Source organism: Amblyraja radiata, chromosome 8 (genome assembly GCF_010909765.2).
Source record: "Amblyraja radiata isolate CabotCenter1 chromosome 8, sAmbRad1.1.pri, whole genome shotgun sequence".
NCBI classification, from domain to species: domain Eukaryota; kingdom Metazoa; phylum Chordata; class Chondrichthyes; order Rajiformes; family Rajidae; genus Amblyraja; species Amblyraja radiata.
In genome coordinates this window covers 56,400,702-56,419,614 of record NC_045963.1, presented here as the reverse complement: position 1 = coordinate 56,419,614, position 18,913 = coordinate 56,400,702, and the positions used below count along the sequence as shown (strand labels likewise).

The following is an 18,913-nucleotide window of genomic DNA, read 5'->3' as shown; positions in this document are numbered from 1 at the left end:
AGGAGAAGGGGTGGTTTGGGTGGGAAAGGACAAATTGACCAGGGATTTACGGAGGGAGCTGTCTCTGCGGAAAGCCGAAAGGAGAGATTCAGATTCAGATTCAGATTCAATTTTAATTGTCATTGTCAGTGTACAGTACAGAGACAACGAAATGCATTTAGCATCTCCCTGGAAGAGCGACATAGCAAATGAATAAATAATAATAAGTGATATTAAGTGTCCGGGGGGTGGGGGGGTGATTTGCAGTCACCGAGGTACGTTGTTGAGTAGAGTGACAGCCGCCGGGAAGAAGCTGTTCCTGGACCTGCTGGTTCGGCAACGGAGAGACCTGTAGCGCCTCCCAGATGGTAGGAGGGTAAACAGTCCATGGTTGGGGTTAGAGCAGTCCTTGGCGATGCTGAGCGCCCTCCGCAGACAACGCTTGCTTTGGACAGACTCAATGGAGGGGAGCGAGGAACCGGTGATGCGTTGGGCAATTTTCACCACCCTCTGCAATGCCTTCCGGTCGGAGACAGAGCAGTTGCCATACCATACTGTGATGCAGTTGGTAAGGATGCTCTCGATGGTGCAGCGGTAGAAGTTCACCAGGATCTGAGGAGACAGATGGACCTTCTTCAGTCTCCTCAGGAAGAAGAGACGCTGGTGAGCCTTCTTGATCAGAGTTGAGGTATTGTGGGTCCAAGAGAGGTCATCGGAGATGTTGACTCCCAGGAACCTGAAGCTAGAAACACGTTCCACCTCCGTCCCGTTAATGTGGATGGGGGTGTGCGTGCCGCCCCTGGACTTCCTGAAGTCTACAATGAGCTCCTTGGTCTTCTTGGAGTTAAGGGCGTTGAGGAGATGGGATGTGGCCAGTGGTGGGATCCCGTTGGAGGTGGCGAAAATGTCGGAGGATTATTTGTTGTATATGACGGCTGGTAGGGTGGAAGGTGAGGACAAGGGGGACTCTGCCCTTGTTACGAGTGGAGGGGATAGGGAGTGAGAGCAGAGTTACGGGGTATAGATGAGACCCTGGTGTGAGCCTCATCTATAGTAGAAGGGAACCCCCGTTCCCTGAAGAATGAGGACATGTCCGATGCCCTGGTGTGGAACACCTCATCCTGGGTGCAGATGCAGCGTAGACGGAGGAATTGGCAGTAGGGGATGGAGTCCTTGTCTCACCTTCCACCCTACCAGCCTAATCGTCCAGAAATTTGAATCACTGCCTTGATTCTTGATTAGTACAGGTGTCAGTGGTTATGGGGAGAGGGCAGGAGAATGGGGTTAGGAGGGAGAAATAGATCAGCCATGATTGAATGGCGAGGTCGACTTGATGGGCCAAGTGGCCTAATTCTGCTCTATTCCTTGTGACTGCCCACCTGCATCATCTGTCCTATTCCTTCTGTAGTAGCATGTTACATTGAGAATAATCCCGAGATTACAATTTTTGCAGTCCCGCTTAAAACCCTTTAGCCAAATTCCCTGTATTCACTCTGAGGACGAGTTATAAGGAGAGACAGAATAGGCTGATTTTTTTTCCTCCCCTGTTGAGCAGAAGAGGCTGACTGTATATAGGGTGTACAAATGATGAAAGGCATCGATGTGGTGAATGATTAAAATCATATTTTCATGGGTAGAAAAGTTAAGAATTACAGGGCACAGATTTAAGATGAGACGAGCATTATTTAAGAGACTTTGGACAATTTCTTCATGCATACAGTAGTAGGCATTTTGAACAAGCTTAAAAATGAAACTAGAGGCGGGTACAATGATGTTTAAAAAGACATTTAAACATGGACGTGGCTTGGAAAGTTTCAACAGGGAACGGGGGAAAAACGTGGGCAAATGATACTACACTAATTCGCCTGTAAAAGCTCATCCTTGAGGAAGAGTTACACCATAGGACCCATTTTGGTTATTTTGGATTGACTGTACATTCTTGAGCAAGTATTTGAATCTCTTTGATATTCTCTCCCCTACCCGCCCCTCCTTTGCCACTCTCTCTAAATTGATCGATCTCCAATCTCCTTCTTCACAGTTCTCCTCCAAACTTGTGGCTATTTTACCTGGAACTCCTTACTTAAATCATCCCAGATACGCTTATACTCCTGTCACAATGCAGAAATGGCCCTGACATGTAGATCTGATTCAGGAAAAGTAATGTTGTCCTCTGATGTGGTGAGTGTGGAAATAGAATCTGAAAAGAGCAGTATTAAGTGTACTTGGCCCTTTTGCTTTTGATTGACAGAGGGCAATTTCATTTTTTAGTTAATTTGATCTCAGTAATAGGGTGATTTCACGAAAGGTCACTGGATCATAGATCCTCACCCACGTGGACGCAAAATTTAACTGGGGTGCAAACGTCACTTCCGGTACATGTTATTGATGCTGGAAACGCGTACTTTCACACCCGTTAAAAACCGCGAAAACGGTCCGTTTTTGAGCTGTAAATAACTGTGCCAGTCGGGGTGACCGCGAGGCACAGTTATCTTACTTTAGAGTCCAGAAGATAAAGAAAAACGAAGGTAAAGACAAGAGGGAGCTGAAGGGGCAACAACAGCGGAAGTGGTTAGCAAACATTGGCCGTGCAGATATAAAGATAGAAAATATCGGGAATTATCGCGTTTGCTCACTGCATTTCATCAAAAGTAAGGCATTATGTTTTATCTTTTTTAATTTGTTATATAAAAAGTTTTAAAAGTGAAAAATCCATCATTAAAATTGCAAAATCTTCCATGGTTCTCAGGTGGGTTTTAACATGCGAAAAGAAAATGCTTTTGAAGCTACATTTACCATTTAAATAATCGTAAACCATAAATGCGTTTTGAAATGAATTTTACTCAGATGCAAGCTAAGGAATGGGATAATTGTCAGCTGTTAATTGGATAATAATAATAAAATGTCCTGATTTTGTCCAATTAACAGCTGACAATTATCCCATTCCTTAGCTTGCATCTGAGTAAAATTCATTTCAAAACGCATTTATGGTTTACGATTATTTAAATGGTAAATGTAGCTTCAAAAGCATTTTCTTTTCGCATGTTAAAACCCACCTGAGAACCATGGAAGATTTTGCAATTTTAATGATGGATTTTTCACTTTTAAAACTTTTTATATAACAAATTAATAAAGATAAAACATAATGCCTTACTTTTGATGAAATGCAGTGAGCAAACGCGATAATTCCCGATATTTTCTATCTTTATATCTCCACGGCCAATGTTTGCTAACCACTTCCGCTGTTGTTGCCCCTTCAGCTCCCTCTTGTCTTTACCTTCGTTTTTCTTTATCTTCTGGACTCTAAAGTAAGATAACTGTGCCTCGCGGTCACCCCGACTGGCACAGTTATTTACAGCTCAAAAACGGGCCGTTTTCGCGGTTTTTAACGGGTGTGAAAGTACGCGTTTCCAGCATCAATAACATGTACCGGAAGTGACGTTTGTACCCCAGTTAAATTTTGCGTCCACGTGGGTGAGGATCTATGATCCAGTGACCTTTCGTGAAATCACCCTATTGTTGTGCTGGTGCCGAGGTTGAATGAGATTGCCATCAGCTCCTCTGTTCGGTGATTTCTTTTTAGATATTTCCCATATAGGTTACTGTTGAATCATCTTCCATCACCCTTTCAGCTGTCCATTTGAAGTTGAAATAAATTACCAACAATAAATGTTCTCTACATCTTCCCTTTGGTATTAAGATATTTCCTGAAGTGTGAGGTCCAGAAATGAACTGCAACTGATGCTTTATTGTTAACCAATAATTTGTGTAACATTTATCTTTATACATGAGATCATATAATTATTTTGAGCAGCAGGATCAACAGCTAACTACGTTCCTCCAATGCCCAGGTCTCTCTTACTGAACTTGAGTGGAAATAATTTGGTTTTGATGTAGCCCTCACTCACGAATGGACCACTCTTAAAGTTCTAGCATTGTCAGATAAGTCTAATTTCTCAGGGGGTGGATCATATTCTAGACCATTCAAAGAGTCCCTTTTATTTTGTTAACTGAATGTTTTGTTGCTTAAAATTAAGCTCATTCGTGCACTCTTCTCAGTAGCTTAACATAGACATCAATGTCCTTGCACACAGTCATCACTTACGGATTGACCTTCTTTGAAGCTTGGGTAGTTCCAAATGTGTGCAAGATTACCACCAGTGTTTTAATCAGGCAGAGTTTCAGTTAATCAAATGTTTCCAGACAAACGTGCCACTGCATGTTCAGCCAGATGACTCACAGGTTGCCACTGCACATTTAACTAACCACATCCTCACTCAGAAAAAAAATCAGCTGAATTGAGAAGATTCTCTGTCTATAATGATGAGACTCAAGTTCTGTTGACTCTCAGGTTGTGATAATCTGCTTGGCATAGCACTTGGAGCATTCATTGGAGTTATAAAACCTGCAATCCACGTGTCATTATAATCTTTTACGGCAAGACTGTCTCGATCTTTATAAAGGAGCTTTGGTACTTCGATTCCTTTAATCCTGATAAAATAGGTACAATTTCTACGATATCCACCTACACCTCACCTACATCTACAAGTACCTCGGTAAAATCGTCCCACTACTGGGACACCATTCATTGATTTGTAATGGACTTGGATAGAGTAGATGTGGAGAGGATGTTTCCGCGTGTGGGAGAGTCTAGGACTAGAGGTCATAGAATTAAAGGACGTTCTACTTCTAGGAAGTAGATGAGGAAGAATTTCTTTGGCTAGACACAAGCTGGAGTAAGTTTGCTGGACAGGTAGTGTCTCTGGAGAGAAGGAATGGGTGATGTTTTGGGTCGAGACCCTTAGTCAGAGGGTGGTGAATCTGGAAGTCTTTGCCACAGAAGTCTGTGGAGGCAAAGTTATTTGGATATATTTAAGGCAGAGATAGATAAATTCTTGATTAGTACGGGTGTCAGAGTTTATGGGGAGAAGACAGGAGAATGGGGTTAGGAGGGAGAGATAGATCAGCCATGATTGAATGGCGGAGTAGAGTTTATGGGCTGAATTGCCTAATTATACTCCTATCACATGATCTTATGATTAATCCATCAGTTGAAAAAGGTTTGACATCACCAGGCAGGTGTGTTTTATTTTTAACTTGAGTATGTTCATAGAAATATAGAAAATACATGCAAGAGTAGGGCATTCGGCCCTTTCAGCCAGCACTGCCATTCAATATGATAATGCTGATCATCCAAAATCAGTACCCCGTTCCTGCTTTCTCCTCATATTCCTTCATTCTGTTAACCTTAAGGGCTATATCTAACTTGAATACATCCAGTGAATTGACCCCCACTGCCTTCTGCTGCAGAGAATTCCAACTCTCTGGGTGAAAATGTTTTTCCTCATCGCAGTCCTAAATGGCCTACTCCTTATTCTTAAACTGTGACCCCTGGTTCTGGACTCCTCCAACATCGGGATCATTTTTCCTGCACCTAGCCTGTCTAATCCCTAAAGAATTTTATGTTTCTATGCTCTCATCCTTCTAAATTCCAGTGAATATAAGCCCAGTCGATCCATTCGTTCATCATATGTCAGTCCCGCCAACCCGGGAATTAACCTGATGAACCTACTCCCTATTGCACTCCCTCAATAGCAAGAATGTCCGTCCTCAAATTAGGAGACCAAAACTGCACCCAATGCTCGAGGTGTGGTCTCACCAGGGCCCTGTACAACTGCAGTAGGAGCTCCTTTCTCCTATACTCAAATCCTCTCGCTGTGAAGGCCAACATGCCATTTGTTTTCTTCACTGCCTTATTTATGATTTATTTATGGTTGATCTCAAATTTCCATTGTGCGAATGGCTCCATCTCTACTTCCCAGAGATTCTTGCCAGATCATTCAGCACTGCGTTATTATTCTTCTATTAGTAGATGTAAGATGTGTTATCCATCCAGCATAATGCTTGCATAATTGAAAACAATAAGATTACACACATTTAATTGTGGTCAACATGGCTTGATTATGATTTTTTGCTAGTTGATGGCCACCATAAGGTTTTGGTTTACTCTCACTCCCTCCTGACTTTTCATGGATACTGTTTAAGGGCATCTCTCCAGAGATTATAAAAAAAAATCCAAAAAATAATTGTACATCTATTGCTTTAACTACATGTTTATGTATTATTATACTGGTTCTTGGGATTTTGTTTCTATTAATACCCGAGATCTAGGCATCACAAGCATTACTATTTATCATGGCAAATGTGTTAGTCAACTGGCTTCTTGAATTGCTGTACTCATTTGCATGTACTCCCAAGGAGTGATTAGGTAGAAAACTCTTTTGTCTTTTGGCCTACTGATGAAGAAGGAAAGCTAATTATATTTTTAAGCAGATTTGGTGTGTGACATGATCGTACAAATGGCACTCCAATTTCCTCTTTGCATCGATTAGAAGAATTGAAAAAGCTTCGTCACTTGCTGCAGATGGTGTACACTATAGCTATGGTTCATTGATGGCTGAAAGAATGAAAGATGGAATCCCCCTTGAGTAAGGTAATTTGTCATGTTGCTATAGGTCCAACAACTTGCAATACCCTACTGCAAGCTGCCAGATTTCTCTAATATAAAAATAATTGACAGAGCCATGCATAAGGGTGTCCTTGGGATGCAGAGAAGTCTTCATATCCCTAGGACTATGTAGGGTCATCGGACAAGAATAGTGTAGAGAAATTGTTGAAAGTCAGTTACTATATCCTTTCTTTTGGTTCTTTGCATGCTGCACAGCTTGTGTGGGCTGGTCTTTGTCATTTTAAAAGTGGTTGATATGGAGCCACTCTTGGACTGTAATTCCCATCCAGACTTTATTCTGTCTTTGTTATCCTCAATGCTGCTCTCAAGTGTCGTTGAACATGGAATATGATTTATTAGCTGAATGAGGAGAATTGTGTTTGATAGAGATTTCATGAGAATGGGATGAATCTTGGGAACTTCTCAGGGCAGTTCCTTCATAACTTTCTGCCAATTGTGCCTTGATATTTCAGAGCATTTGTCCTTCCAGTGGGACATAATGAATGGAGGGATTATTGCAAGAGTCTAGGGTGATGTCTGAAATGTGTGGTTAACAGTAGCAATGTAAAATTATTGTTTGTCCTATTTAGTCATGTTCGATTAGTTTGTCTACAGAGCTACCTGGCTGCTTAACACTTTGTCACATCGAATTACTTTGTCTTCACCATTTTGGTCTTGTCTTATTAGTTTCACACACCTGAATGGCTTGTTAAATCACAGTTAAGTTAGCCACGTATTGGAGCCTCAGCAGTGAGTTCCTGGACTTGAGTATTTGAACATTTGGGTTTCATCCCACCCTGGAGATGTGTGCAAAAATCAAGACTGGCGGTGTCCTCTTTTTCACTCTCCCAGGTGAGCATGAGATCTCAAGGAGAGGTGAACAGGCTTTTCCTGTGAAATTTAAAAAAAAAATGTAGCTTCTCGATCGTCTAAGAGTATGAGAGATTACATTGTTGACCCCTCTGCATATTTAAATATCTTAATTTTTAGTTTGTCATTGTATTGTAGATTAAACTTTTGCATTATCTGTAACTTTGAGAGCTACAATCAGTTTTTGCTTACATTCAGTTGTGGCCTATTGTGCGTTTGGTCGACTGATAGTGAGCTAAATTTATTTTAACTAGATGTGGAAACCACAAGTGATCTTGCATCTGGGAATACATTTCAATCCTTTCAACCATAACCAATTTTGCATTGATATCAAAGTTGAAATGAGAAACCTAGAGGGCGATATTTTCCTATTAGCTAATCAGCAAGCTAATGCATGCTTTTAGGTTGGTAGTGTAAAAAAAAGTAAATAGTGTCAATTCTTTACATGTGTGCTCAAGAACAATTGAGTCTGTTTCTTGGCTCTAGTATGTTTTAGGAGAGACTTAGGCTGTGGGCCGAGGAGCTTTTTCGTTCAGGTTCGTGACCCAACTCACGGAACTACCCGAATTTTTAACATTGTGTAAAAATATTATATAAATCATACCTGAAACTTGTCAAGAACAGTTGGTAGGCCGGTGAGTGCTGCGAAGGGTCAGTCGGGCAGTTGGTAGGCTGGTGAGTGCTGCAAAGGGGCCGGTCAGGCTGTCAGTAGGCCGGGGGATGCTGCGAGGGGGTCGGTCGGGCTGTCGGTAGGCCGGTGAGTGCTGCGAGTGGTAGGTCGGGCAGTTGGTAGACCGGTGAGTGCTGTGAGGGGTCGGTCGGGCTGTCGGTAGGCCTATGAGTGCTGCGAAAGGTCAGTCGGTAGGCCGGGGAGTGCTGCGAGGGGTAGGTCGGCCTGTGAGTGCTGTAAAGGGTCGGTTGGGCTGTCGGTAGGCTGGTGAGTGCTGCGAGGGGTCGGTCGGGCTGCTGGCCAGCCGGTGTTGCAGCGAGCGGGCGGACTGACGGAGCCGGCTCTATGGGGGTGCTGAAGGCGGCGTGCAAGGCAGTGCTGCTCCCCACCATCATCACCACGACGATCCAGAAGGGCATACTGGTCGAGGTGGACTCGCTGAGCAGCCACACATACGGAGCCCGTAGCCGGTCCCAAAGCGGCTCCAGCTCCAGCCATGGGTAGCTCTGGAAGGGGGGCGAGTTAGGGTTAGTATAGGGTTAGGCATTTTCCGCTCAGTGGAAGATGCCTTAGCCATCCCCCAGCCTGGCACTGCCCCAGTCCCACTATGGCCATGACCCCCACTCTGCACACTGGCAGTCAGTGGGGTTCAGTAAATGGGGGAACCCAGAAGAACTGCCCTCACCCATTAATTAGGCTGGTTCAGGAGCCAGACCTCTGCTGCAGTCTCATTAAAATAAAATACTATATTAATTAAATTATTTTTATATAATATAATTATATGATTACAGTCATATTCACAAGTCACACACAAACACACACACACACACGCACACACACACACAGATGGTATTATAATATATGGTTTAAATAGACGTCAACACAGAAATAGGCTCCCCATGGTGTAATATAGGCATTGGACACTAGATGGCGCTTACTTTTTCGATCTCATTTTCTAATTAGTTTTTAATTATGTGCAACTTTTGGCACTGACGAGTTATGACTTCCTTCTCAATTATATTTTATCTAAATCGGTGCAAAATTTCATGTAGATCCGAGATATGGGTCACGGAAGTTGATTTCTAGACACATTTTAGATGCTCGGCCCACAGCCTAATTATCCAAGCCCAACAATGTTTTAGGAGATTATCCAAGCCCAACAATTCTAGACACCCAATTCTCATGCTTCCTCAGGAGGAGGCTCTTCTGTCCATCGCGTTCATAATGGCTCAAAATAATCTCATTTCTTTTCCACTTATTTCCTGCAGCCAATTGCAAATGCTGATCAATTCCACTTTGATTATCCAACACTAAGGAATTATTTACAGTAGCTATTTAACCTACCAACAGCACATCTTTGTGATGTGTGAGAAAAGCAAACATGTGGGGAGAACCTTTGTCATGGAGAATGTGGAAATCCCATATTGTTCCAGCAGTAAGGATGGAATCCAAAATGCTGGAACTGGGTGACAGCACTACCTGAGGCACGACTGTACTATCTTTAAAGATAGTTCCAATTGCAATTCTATGTTTTATTTAATTCTATCTGGTATAGAAAGATGTCATTAAGCAATTTCCTCATTCTTTCACCGGGAAAATTGTATATTTATGTGGGTATGTTTATTGTTTCTCACATTTTGAGAGATTATGTTGGCGGGTGGACAGATACATCGATAGGAATGATTTTGAGAAATATGGACCGTATGCAGTCAAGTGAGACATGCCCAGAATGCCAACTTGGTGAGCATGGACAAAGTGGGCTGAAGGGCCTATTTCCTTGCTGTCCAGTACTCTGACTTGATTTGCTATGATTCTTGATTATTCATCAGTCCAAATTTCAATCAAATGTGTTGCTTTGCCCATCCAACAGTACAACCATTTCAGGCTTGCACATGGTCACAGCAGTTTATGACAATTTCTGGAGTTCTATTCCAGTTCTCTAAAGTTGCATGGTTCTAGATGTGGGTGTGAGAAATGTCTAATTTGAAAATGATAGAATTCATTACTGCTGTCAAGTCATTGGAAGGTGCTGGCCATTTAAAAAAATAAATTAAAAAAATTCACACTATAGTATCTGTCAGATTTCACGTTCGGGTTGTCAATGACTGAAATATAAATCAACTTTCCACATAGAAAATTATCCGATACTTTTGAAACTATAAAACACTAACACTTCTTTGCACATTCCATCTGCTAAAAAACATGCCATCAATGCTTCTCCCTCCATGGGCAATTATTGCCTTTTCTCCATTTTCTTTGTAATTAAATTTTAGTAGCAAGGTAAAACGTGTTTGATATGGAATTAATCTCCTTTTGATCCAGATTATTGTGGTAAGTAATACTTGTCCTGCCTGCTAGGGCTCAAAATCATGACGAACTTTTAAGAAAAAGTAAGCTAGACTAGATTATTGAACTAAATTTCTTGAATTTCAAAGACTCCTTGTCCTGTACCAATCTTTCCCTTTTGCCTTCCTTCTCAGTGTCCCTTTTGCCTTTTCTTCCTCCCACTCCTTCCCATCTCCCTTCATCTAGCCACAGTAAAGGCAGTGTCTTGTTTGAAGCTTCTGGTGGTTCTAACCCAGCTGTTTGTATTTGTGAATGCTCGCTGTTCCATCACTCATCAATTTCTTGTTTTATTTCCCGCTTACGGCCGCTCTGTTGCGAACAGTCTTTCATAGGATATTTGCTAATGGTGAGAAACTACTCGGCTCCTGTGATGTGACTGTATTGTTTTGTTTGTCTTTAGCTTAAATGTGCCAGTGTAAGCAATCTATGTTGGGAATGCTTAGCAGTCTTAGCTCTTGCATGAGTGCATGTATTTACACTAAAAATCATTGTTGGCTTTATGGAGCTTTTTTTAGACATAGTTTTTAAATGATTTGAGTTCCATAAAGTGACATATTAACTTTTTTCAGTAAATGTAGATGCTCCTGTGGTATCTGGCAGTGACGGTGTGTTACAAGTGGTTAACAATATCCAAGTGTTCTCAGGATGTATTCTTTTAGCCATTAATCAGGCACACAGCAGCAAATACATTAATCTAAATTCATGAACCAAAATACTGCTGATGCTGAAAATCTGAAATAAAAACAAAAAAAAGTTGTAGACGGATCAGAAGGCATCTGAAGAGAGAAATTATATTTCTTCCAGTCCATGACTAGGTCTGATAAAATATTGAAGACCAAAATCTTGTGTCTCCATCAACACAGAATACTGTCTGATAAATAGAAAAGCGAGAAGCTCAAAATTATTTTCCAGATTATTCCTATTCATATTTTTCCTAATTTTGAATGAACAGTTCCAATTCTGTTGATCTTTCTTATGTGGAATATTTGCCAATTTTGGCACTTAAAATATTTACTTCATTTGGTGCTTAAAATATTTACTTCATCTTCCTTTCATAATATTCAGCTGATTAATCTCAGGTGGATTGGTGCTGATATGCAACAATTGTCACTTTGAAAGAAAAATGTATGAAAGCATTTGTGGAGGAAGGAAGCACATATCCTGACCTCAAACCATGTACACACTTTGTAATAAGTTGGTGGCCTTTTCTTATTGTACTTATCATATTTAATGATCGAAGCATTTCTCATTCTTAAAATAAATTTGGAGTTCCGAAAGATGTTCTATTATGATCATGCTATTATGATCCTTGTGGACATTTTCCATGACAATATATCTGCTAACTGGCAGAGTGAAAGAATCCTCAGTAATATGATCATTTACTACGATTTGCAGTGGTACAAATGAGTTCCATGGCAGTGGTATGAACTGTTTCTTCTTGCCATTCCCAAAAGAAAAAAACCATGACCTAATGCCATGTCTTAAACACTGAAGTCCACTCAAAACTGAAGAAGACATGTTAAAATGACCAGCAGGTATGGTTGAACTCCATAGATAATACAGGTGCACAACCTTTTATCCGAAGATCCAAATAACGAAAACCTCCGAATAGCGGCCATTTTTTCGGTCCTTGAAGAAAGGTCCTTGAAAACGTTCACCGAGGGCGGCCCGCAGAGGTGACAGCGGAACCTCCGGTCGGTCCTCGAAGAAAGGGGAACTAAATCCCCATTCATAAAAGAGAAGATGAGGGTATATTGCGCGGGAGGGTTAATAATTGACAATATGCTGCTGCCTGCCCACTGAATTAAAAAGTTCCCACGGTAGACTCACGATACACAGTGTTTCGTGAGTCTTGCGTGGGAACTTTTTAACTCAGCGGGGCAGGCAGCAGCAGATTGTCGCTCGCTTCAGTATCACCCCACCTACACCCCTCTGCTTCCCGGCCATGTGTGTGACCCCTTCCCTCCCCTCTCCAGCTCCCCGCCCATTGCACCGGCGCGGGGGCTTTGCACTGTCTTCACGTCGGCGATTGCAGCAGGACCGTGCCAGGACCAATTGGACACCGACCACCAGGCCCACCGCAAGCACGGAGATCCCAGAGACCCACAGCCAACAGCAGCCCAGCCCAGCCCCACTCCAACTACAGAGGAACCTGGGTTGCGGATGACGGGGTGCAGCTCGGGGCGTCGTAGGGGCCCATCGGGGAGCGGCCACTCAAAGCCACGCCGGGAGATGTAGGGCCCTGCCCCGGTCTTGATGTTGGAGCCCCCGGCGGGCGCTAGCAAGTCCGCGGCAATTTACAGCCGCGCCGGGCGTTGTAAGGCCCCCCTCCAGGTCACTCTCAACCCCGTAATTCGGGCGGGAGAAGTCGCCGCTGCCGGTGCCCCGCAAAGCAGTCTCCCACCGGAGACCCGCGAGCTCCCGGTGTCACCATCCACCGGAGTCGGGTCGCAGCAGCTCGCCCCCGCAACTCTCCACGCTCCGAAGCTGGCTAGCTCCACGGAGGTAGGTCCGTAGGTCCACAGCTCCCGCCGCCGCCCACCGACCCCCAGGCCCACTGCAAGCACGGAGATTCCAGAGACCCACAGCCAGCAGCAACTCCAGCCCAGCCCCGCTCCAACTCCAGAGGAACACGTAGGGGCAGAAGCTGATGGTGTGCAAGGTACGTCTTGTTCTTGGGGTGGCGGATGAGGGGGCGCAGCTCGGGCTGTGGGCGAACTGCCACTTGTCGCTGTAGCGGCCAAAGATCATAGAGGAGCTCCTCTATGATCTTTGGTAGCGGCCCATCGGGGAGCGGATTCCTCTGGAGTTGGAGGGGGAGGGGGGTATTGTGCTGTTTGATCGCCCCCTGCTATCCCAGGGACAGGGAGACACAGCGGCTTTTTAGACTGGTGGGCAATCACTTCCAAAGTTCTGCCCACACAGTCAGTACACTTCTCCTACACTGTATTTCATACAAACATTTATTCTGCAAGAAAAAACGACATTGAAGACTCAAACTCGCGATCGAGTAACTGCCAGGATCAAGGCGCAAACTCGCGACCTTGCGGATATGAGCCGAGCACTCTACCACTGAGCCAGCCATTAAAATCTACGCTAAAAAAATTCCATTCCGAAGACCGACAAATTCTGAATTACGAAAAGTGTCTGGTCCCAAGGCTTTCGGATAAAAGGTTGTGCACCTGTACTATGTGATTTCATACAGTGCCCTCCGTAATGTTTGGGACAAAGGCCCGTCATTTATTTATTTGCCTCCACAATTATACTCCACAATTTGAGATTTGTAATAGAAAAAAACCACATGTGGTTAAAGTGCACGTTGTCAGATTGTAATAAAGGCCATTTTTATACATTTTGGTTTCACCATGTGAAAATTACAACAGTGTTTATACATAGTCCCCCACATTTCAGGGCACCATAATGTTTGGGACACATGGCTTCACAGGCGTTTGTAATTGCTCAGATGTGTTTAATTGCCTCCTTAATGCAGGTATAAGAGAGCTCTCAGCACCTAGTCTTTCCTCCAATCTTTCCATCACTTCAATCTTTATTGCTGTTTATAAACATGAGGTCAAAAGTTGTGCCAAGGAACGTCACAGAACCCATTATGAGACTGAGAAACAAGAATAAAACTGTTAGAGACACCCGCTAAACCATAGGCTTACCAAAATCAACTGTTTGGAACATCATTAAGAAGAGAGCACTGGTGAGCTTACTAATTGCAAAGGGACTGGCAGGCCAAGGAAGACCTCCACAGCTGATGACAGAAGAATTCTCTCTATAATAAAGAAAAATCCCCAAACACCTGCCCGACAGATCAGAAACATTCTTCGGGAGTCAGGTGTGGATTTGTCAATGACCATTGTCCGCAAAAGACTTCAGAAACAGAAATACAGAGGCTACACTGCAAGATGCAAACCCATTGGTTAGCTGCATAAATAGGACGGCTGGGTTACAGTTTGCCAAGAAGTACTTAAAAGAGTAACCACAGTTCTGCAAAAAGGTCTCGTGGATAGATGAGACGAAGATTAACTTATATCATAGTGATGGCAAGAGCAAAGTATGAAGGAGAGAAGGAACTCCCCAAGATCCAAAGCATGCTACCTCATATGCTTGTGGATGTTTGACAGAATATTCGGTGACATGCTGAATCTTCTCATACTTGTGAGGAATTGGAGGCATTGTTGAGTTTTCATTGTGATTACATCATTGTGCTATCCCCAGGATAGATGATCAGAGATGGTATGCTCAGGAACTTCTAGCTGTTTACTCACTTCATTTCCAATGAAGGCGGGTGTATAATCCCTCGGCTTTCCCTTCCTGAAGTCAATAATCTGCTGAACGCACAGCCCTCCACTCATTCAGGAACAATTCCATCGTTGTTATTAAACCTGTTGACAAGGGAGTTGCCATTGTAGCCTGTCAGTCTGACCTCTACCATGCTGAGGCCAGTTGCCAGCTCTTGACTGTATTGGTGACTGGATAACACGCCACAAAGGCTTTTCGCTTCCTCGGTACTCGTGACAATAAACTAAACAGACACCTCATACCTACCCCATGACCATGACCCCACAGTCGAACACCAGGCCATCATCTCCCAAACTGTTTCGGATCTCATCCCCTCTGGTGGTTTTCCCCTCCAACGTTATCATTCATCAGCCCTGCACTGCCCGCTTCTGTCTCCTTCCCAAAATCACAAACAGCACTGCCCTGGCAGGCCCATTGTTTCTATCTTCTCTTGCCCCACAGAACTCGACTTCAATACCTTAATTTCATCCTATTTCCCCCTTGTCCAATCCGTTCCGACCTACATCCAAGACACCCCACATGCCCTTCAACTTTTCAATAACTTTCAATATCTAGACCCCTGTTGCCTCATCTTTACCATGGACATCCAGTCTTTTTACATCTCCATTCCCCACTATGAAAGTTTCAAGGCCCCCCAATTAATTTTCCTCAGCTCTCCAATGCCTGGCAGAACTCGCCCTCACAAGCTTCTCCTTTGACTCCTGTCACTTTCTCCAAGTTAAAGTTTTAGCCATGGGCACTTGTATGAGCCCCAGCTATGACTATCTTTTTTGTCGATTGCATTGAACAGTCCTTGTTCCAAACATAAACTGGCACCACCCCCCAACTTCTTTTGAGTATAGGAGTATTGAGTATTTGAGTATAGGAGCAGGGAGGTTCTACTGCAGTTGTACAGGGTCTTGGTGAGACCACACCTGGAGTATTGCGTACAGTTTTGGTCTCCTAATCTGAGGAAAGACATTCTTGCCATAGAGGGAGTACAGAGAAGGTTCACCAGATTGATTCCTGGGATGTCAGGACTTTCATATGAAGAAAGACTGGATAGACTCGGCTGGTACGCGCTAGAATTTAGAAGATTGAGGGGGGATCTTATAGAAACTTACAAAATTCTTAAGGGGTTGGACAGGCTAGATGCAGGAAGATTGTTCCCGATGTTGGGGAAATCCAGAACAAGGGGTCACAGTTTAAGGATAAGGGGGAAATCTTTTAGGACCGAGATGAGGAAAACATTTTTCACACAGAGAGTGGTGAATCTCTGGAATTCTCTGCCACAGAAGGTAGTTGAGGCCAGTTCATTGGCTATATTTAAGAGGGAGTTAGATGTGGCCCTTGTGGCTAAAGGTATCAGGGGGTATGGAGAGAAGGCAGGTATAGGATACCGAGTTGGATGATCAGCCATGATCATATTGAATGGCGGTGCAGGCTCGAAGGGCCGAATGACCTACTCCTGCACCTGTTTTCTATATATCTATGTTTCTTAGCCACATCTACAATTGCATCGGGACTTCCTCCTACACCCATGCAGAACTTGTTGATTTTGTTAAATTTACCACTAACTTCCACCCTGCCCACAATTCTCCTGGACGATCTCTGATAATCGCATTTCCCTTTCTAGATCTCTGTCTCCATCAGAGGCGACAGACTACTGACTGATGTCTACCACAAACCTACAGACTCCCACAATGATCTAGATGACACTTCCTCCCACCCTACGTCTTGTAAACGCGCTATCCCCCACTTTTAATATTTCTGTCTTGCCGTATCTGCTCCCAAGATGAGGTTGAGATTTGTAATAGAAAAAAATCACATGTTGTTAAAGTGCACATTGTCAGATTTTAATAAAGGCCATTTTTAAACATTTTGGTTTCACCATGTAGAAATTACAGCAGTGTTTATAGCCATGCTCAATTGGGTTCAGATCAGGTGATTGACTTGGCCACTCAAGAATTGTCCTTTTTTAGCTTGGAAAAACTTCTTTGTTGCTTTAGCAGTATGTTTCGGATCATTATCTTGCTGTGGAATGAACTGCCGGCCAATGAGTTTTGAGGCATTTGTTTGAACTTGAGCAGATAGGATGTGTCGAAACACCAGAATTAATTATGCTACTACCATCAGCAGTTGTATCATCAATGAAGATAAGTGAGCCAGTACCTTCAGCAGCCATACATGCCCAGGCCATAACACCACCATGTTTAGGTGGTATGCTTTTGATCTTGGGAAGTTCCTTCTCTCCTCCATACTTTGCTCTTGCCATCACTCTGATATAAGTTAATCTTTGTCTCATCTGTCATCAGCTGTGGAGTTCTTCCTTGGCCTACCAGTCCCTTTGCATTTAGTAAGCTCACCAGTATAAACACAACTGTATTTTCTACATGGTGAAACCAAAATGTATAAAAATGGTCTTTAATAAAATCTGACGAAGTGCACTTTGACCACATGTGATTTTTTTCTATTACAAATCTCAAATTGTGGAGTACAGAGGCAAATAAATAAATTATGGGTCTTTGTCCCAAACATTATGGAGGACACTGTACCTGCCCAAATGTCTTTTAAATATTGAAAATTATACCTTCCTCAAAACATTATACCCACTATCCTCAGTGGAAAAAAACATTCTCTAATCCCTTTGTTTTCACACACTGGTTTATGTTATTCATATATTTCTATTTCCTTGCATGGGTTCAAAACTAATAACACAGCTGACATCCAATGAAGGACTAGTTGCAAGGTGAAACCAGGTGGCATAGTATATCTGGCTGGATGATTAAATACCCATGTGGATCAGCTGGTTGGAGTATTAAAGGATGCAAGTGCTTTGCAAGGCTGGTTATAATTCAAATCAACTCCTGCGTTATGACCTGGATTGGCTTCAATTTGCTTGCTGCCATAACGGGTCCATACAAAATGCTATCTCACTGGATCTCTTTTCTGGACCATTGGCGTAATATGTACACCTACAGTACATCAGTCTGTTGTTCATGACTACAGCTTGGCGTTCAACACTATAGTCCCCTCTAAAGTAATCTCAATACTGCAAGACCAGGGTCTCTATTCCTCCCTTTGCAATTGGATTCTTGACTTCATCAACAAACTTCAATCAGTGCAGATTGGTAATATCTCTCACCATCAACACAGGTGCACCTCAAGGCTGTGTGCTTAGCTCTCTGCTCCCTTTTCATGCATGAATATGTGGCTAAACACTGCTCCAATGCTATCTATAAATTAACACAACACCACTGAATCACGGGTGGTGATGAGTCAGTGTGCACAAAAGCACTAGAACAGCTGATTGAGTAATGCTGCAGCAACAGCCTGCAGCTCAACATTAACAAGATGGAAATAATTGTTTACTTCAAGGAGATGTCAGAAGACAGCATGCCAGTTTTCATTGGTGAATCAGGGGTAGAGAAACTTAGCAGCATCAAATTCCTAAGACGTTGACATCTCACATGACCTGTCCTGGACTCTACACAGATGTGATCACCAAGAAAGCACGCCAGTGCCTTTGCTTTCTTGTATGTTTAGAGATTCGGCATGCCATCAAACCAACAAACTTCGACAGATTTACAGTAGAATATATCCTGATTGGTTGTATCATGGCCCCCTGGTACAGCAATTCCAATGTGCAGGAACTCAACGCTGCAGAGTGATGGACGTAGCCATCATGGACAGAACTCACCCCACCATCAAACGTTCACGTTAGAAGCTGCCTCAAGAAGGCTGTATCAAAGACCGTTCTTTTCTTGCTGCTTCCCTCAGGCAGGAGGTTCAGAAGCCTGAAATCACCCAAGAATTCCCCAAGAAAACATACTTTCTGACAACCATCAGATTCTTGAAGCGACCTGCACAGCCCTAATCCAACCTCAGCAATGGAACACTATGTACAACCATGGACTTGTTTTCTCATTGTTTTACACTAATATCTTGCTTTTTTGCAATTTTTTTGTTTTCACTGTCTTGCAGAACTTGTGTATAACTTTTTCTATATTATCTGACTATATGCCTTTGATGCTGCTGCAACGAAGACTTTTAATGGTACCAGCTCCTCACTTGCCATGCATATGACAAACTCAACTTGAATCCTATATATTCGATGATCTGCACAAAACTGGCTGAAGAGAAAACTATATTTATGGCTTGGCTATTCGTGTCGATATTTCAAAGTATAGTCATACAGCGTGGAAACATGTCCCAGCTACGCTACTCCCACCTGCCTGCATTTGGCCCATATCCCT

The 18,913-nt window shown here is 43.1% G+C and overlaps 1 protein-coding gene and 1 long non-coding RNA gene across 3 annotated transcripts in view; one reads left to right on the top strand and one right to left on the bottom strand.

The window, feature by feature from the left end:
• nrbp1 (nuclear receptor binding protein 1) overlaps positions 1-18,913 on the top strand; it is a 96,010-nt gene that overhangs the window by 28,486 nt on the left and 48,611 nt on the right. Inside the window, exon 7 of one of the 2 annotated variants that reach the window (XM_033025961.1) lies at positions 10,693-10,716. The exons of the other annotated variant lie outside the window; for it this stretch is intronic. Within the exon in view, the coding sequence (XP_032881852.1) occupies positions 10,693-10,716 (24 nt within the window). The remainder of the gene's footprint in view (positions 1-10,692; positions 10,717-18,913) is intronic. 2 annotated transcript variants of the gene reach the window in all.
• LOC116976250 lies at positions 523-16,966 on the bottom strand. The gene is made up of 3 exons (XR_004412911.1): positions 16,863-16,966; positions 12,288-12,292; positions 523-533 (listed from the first exon to the last, which is right to left on the bottom strand). It is a non-coding gene; the product is annotated as an uncharacterized LOC116976250 (long non-coding RNA).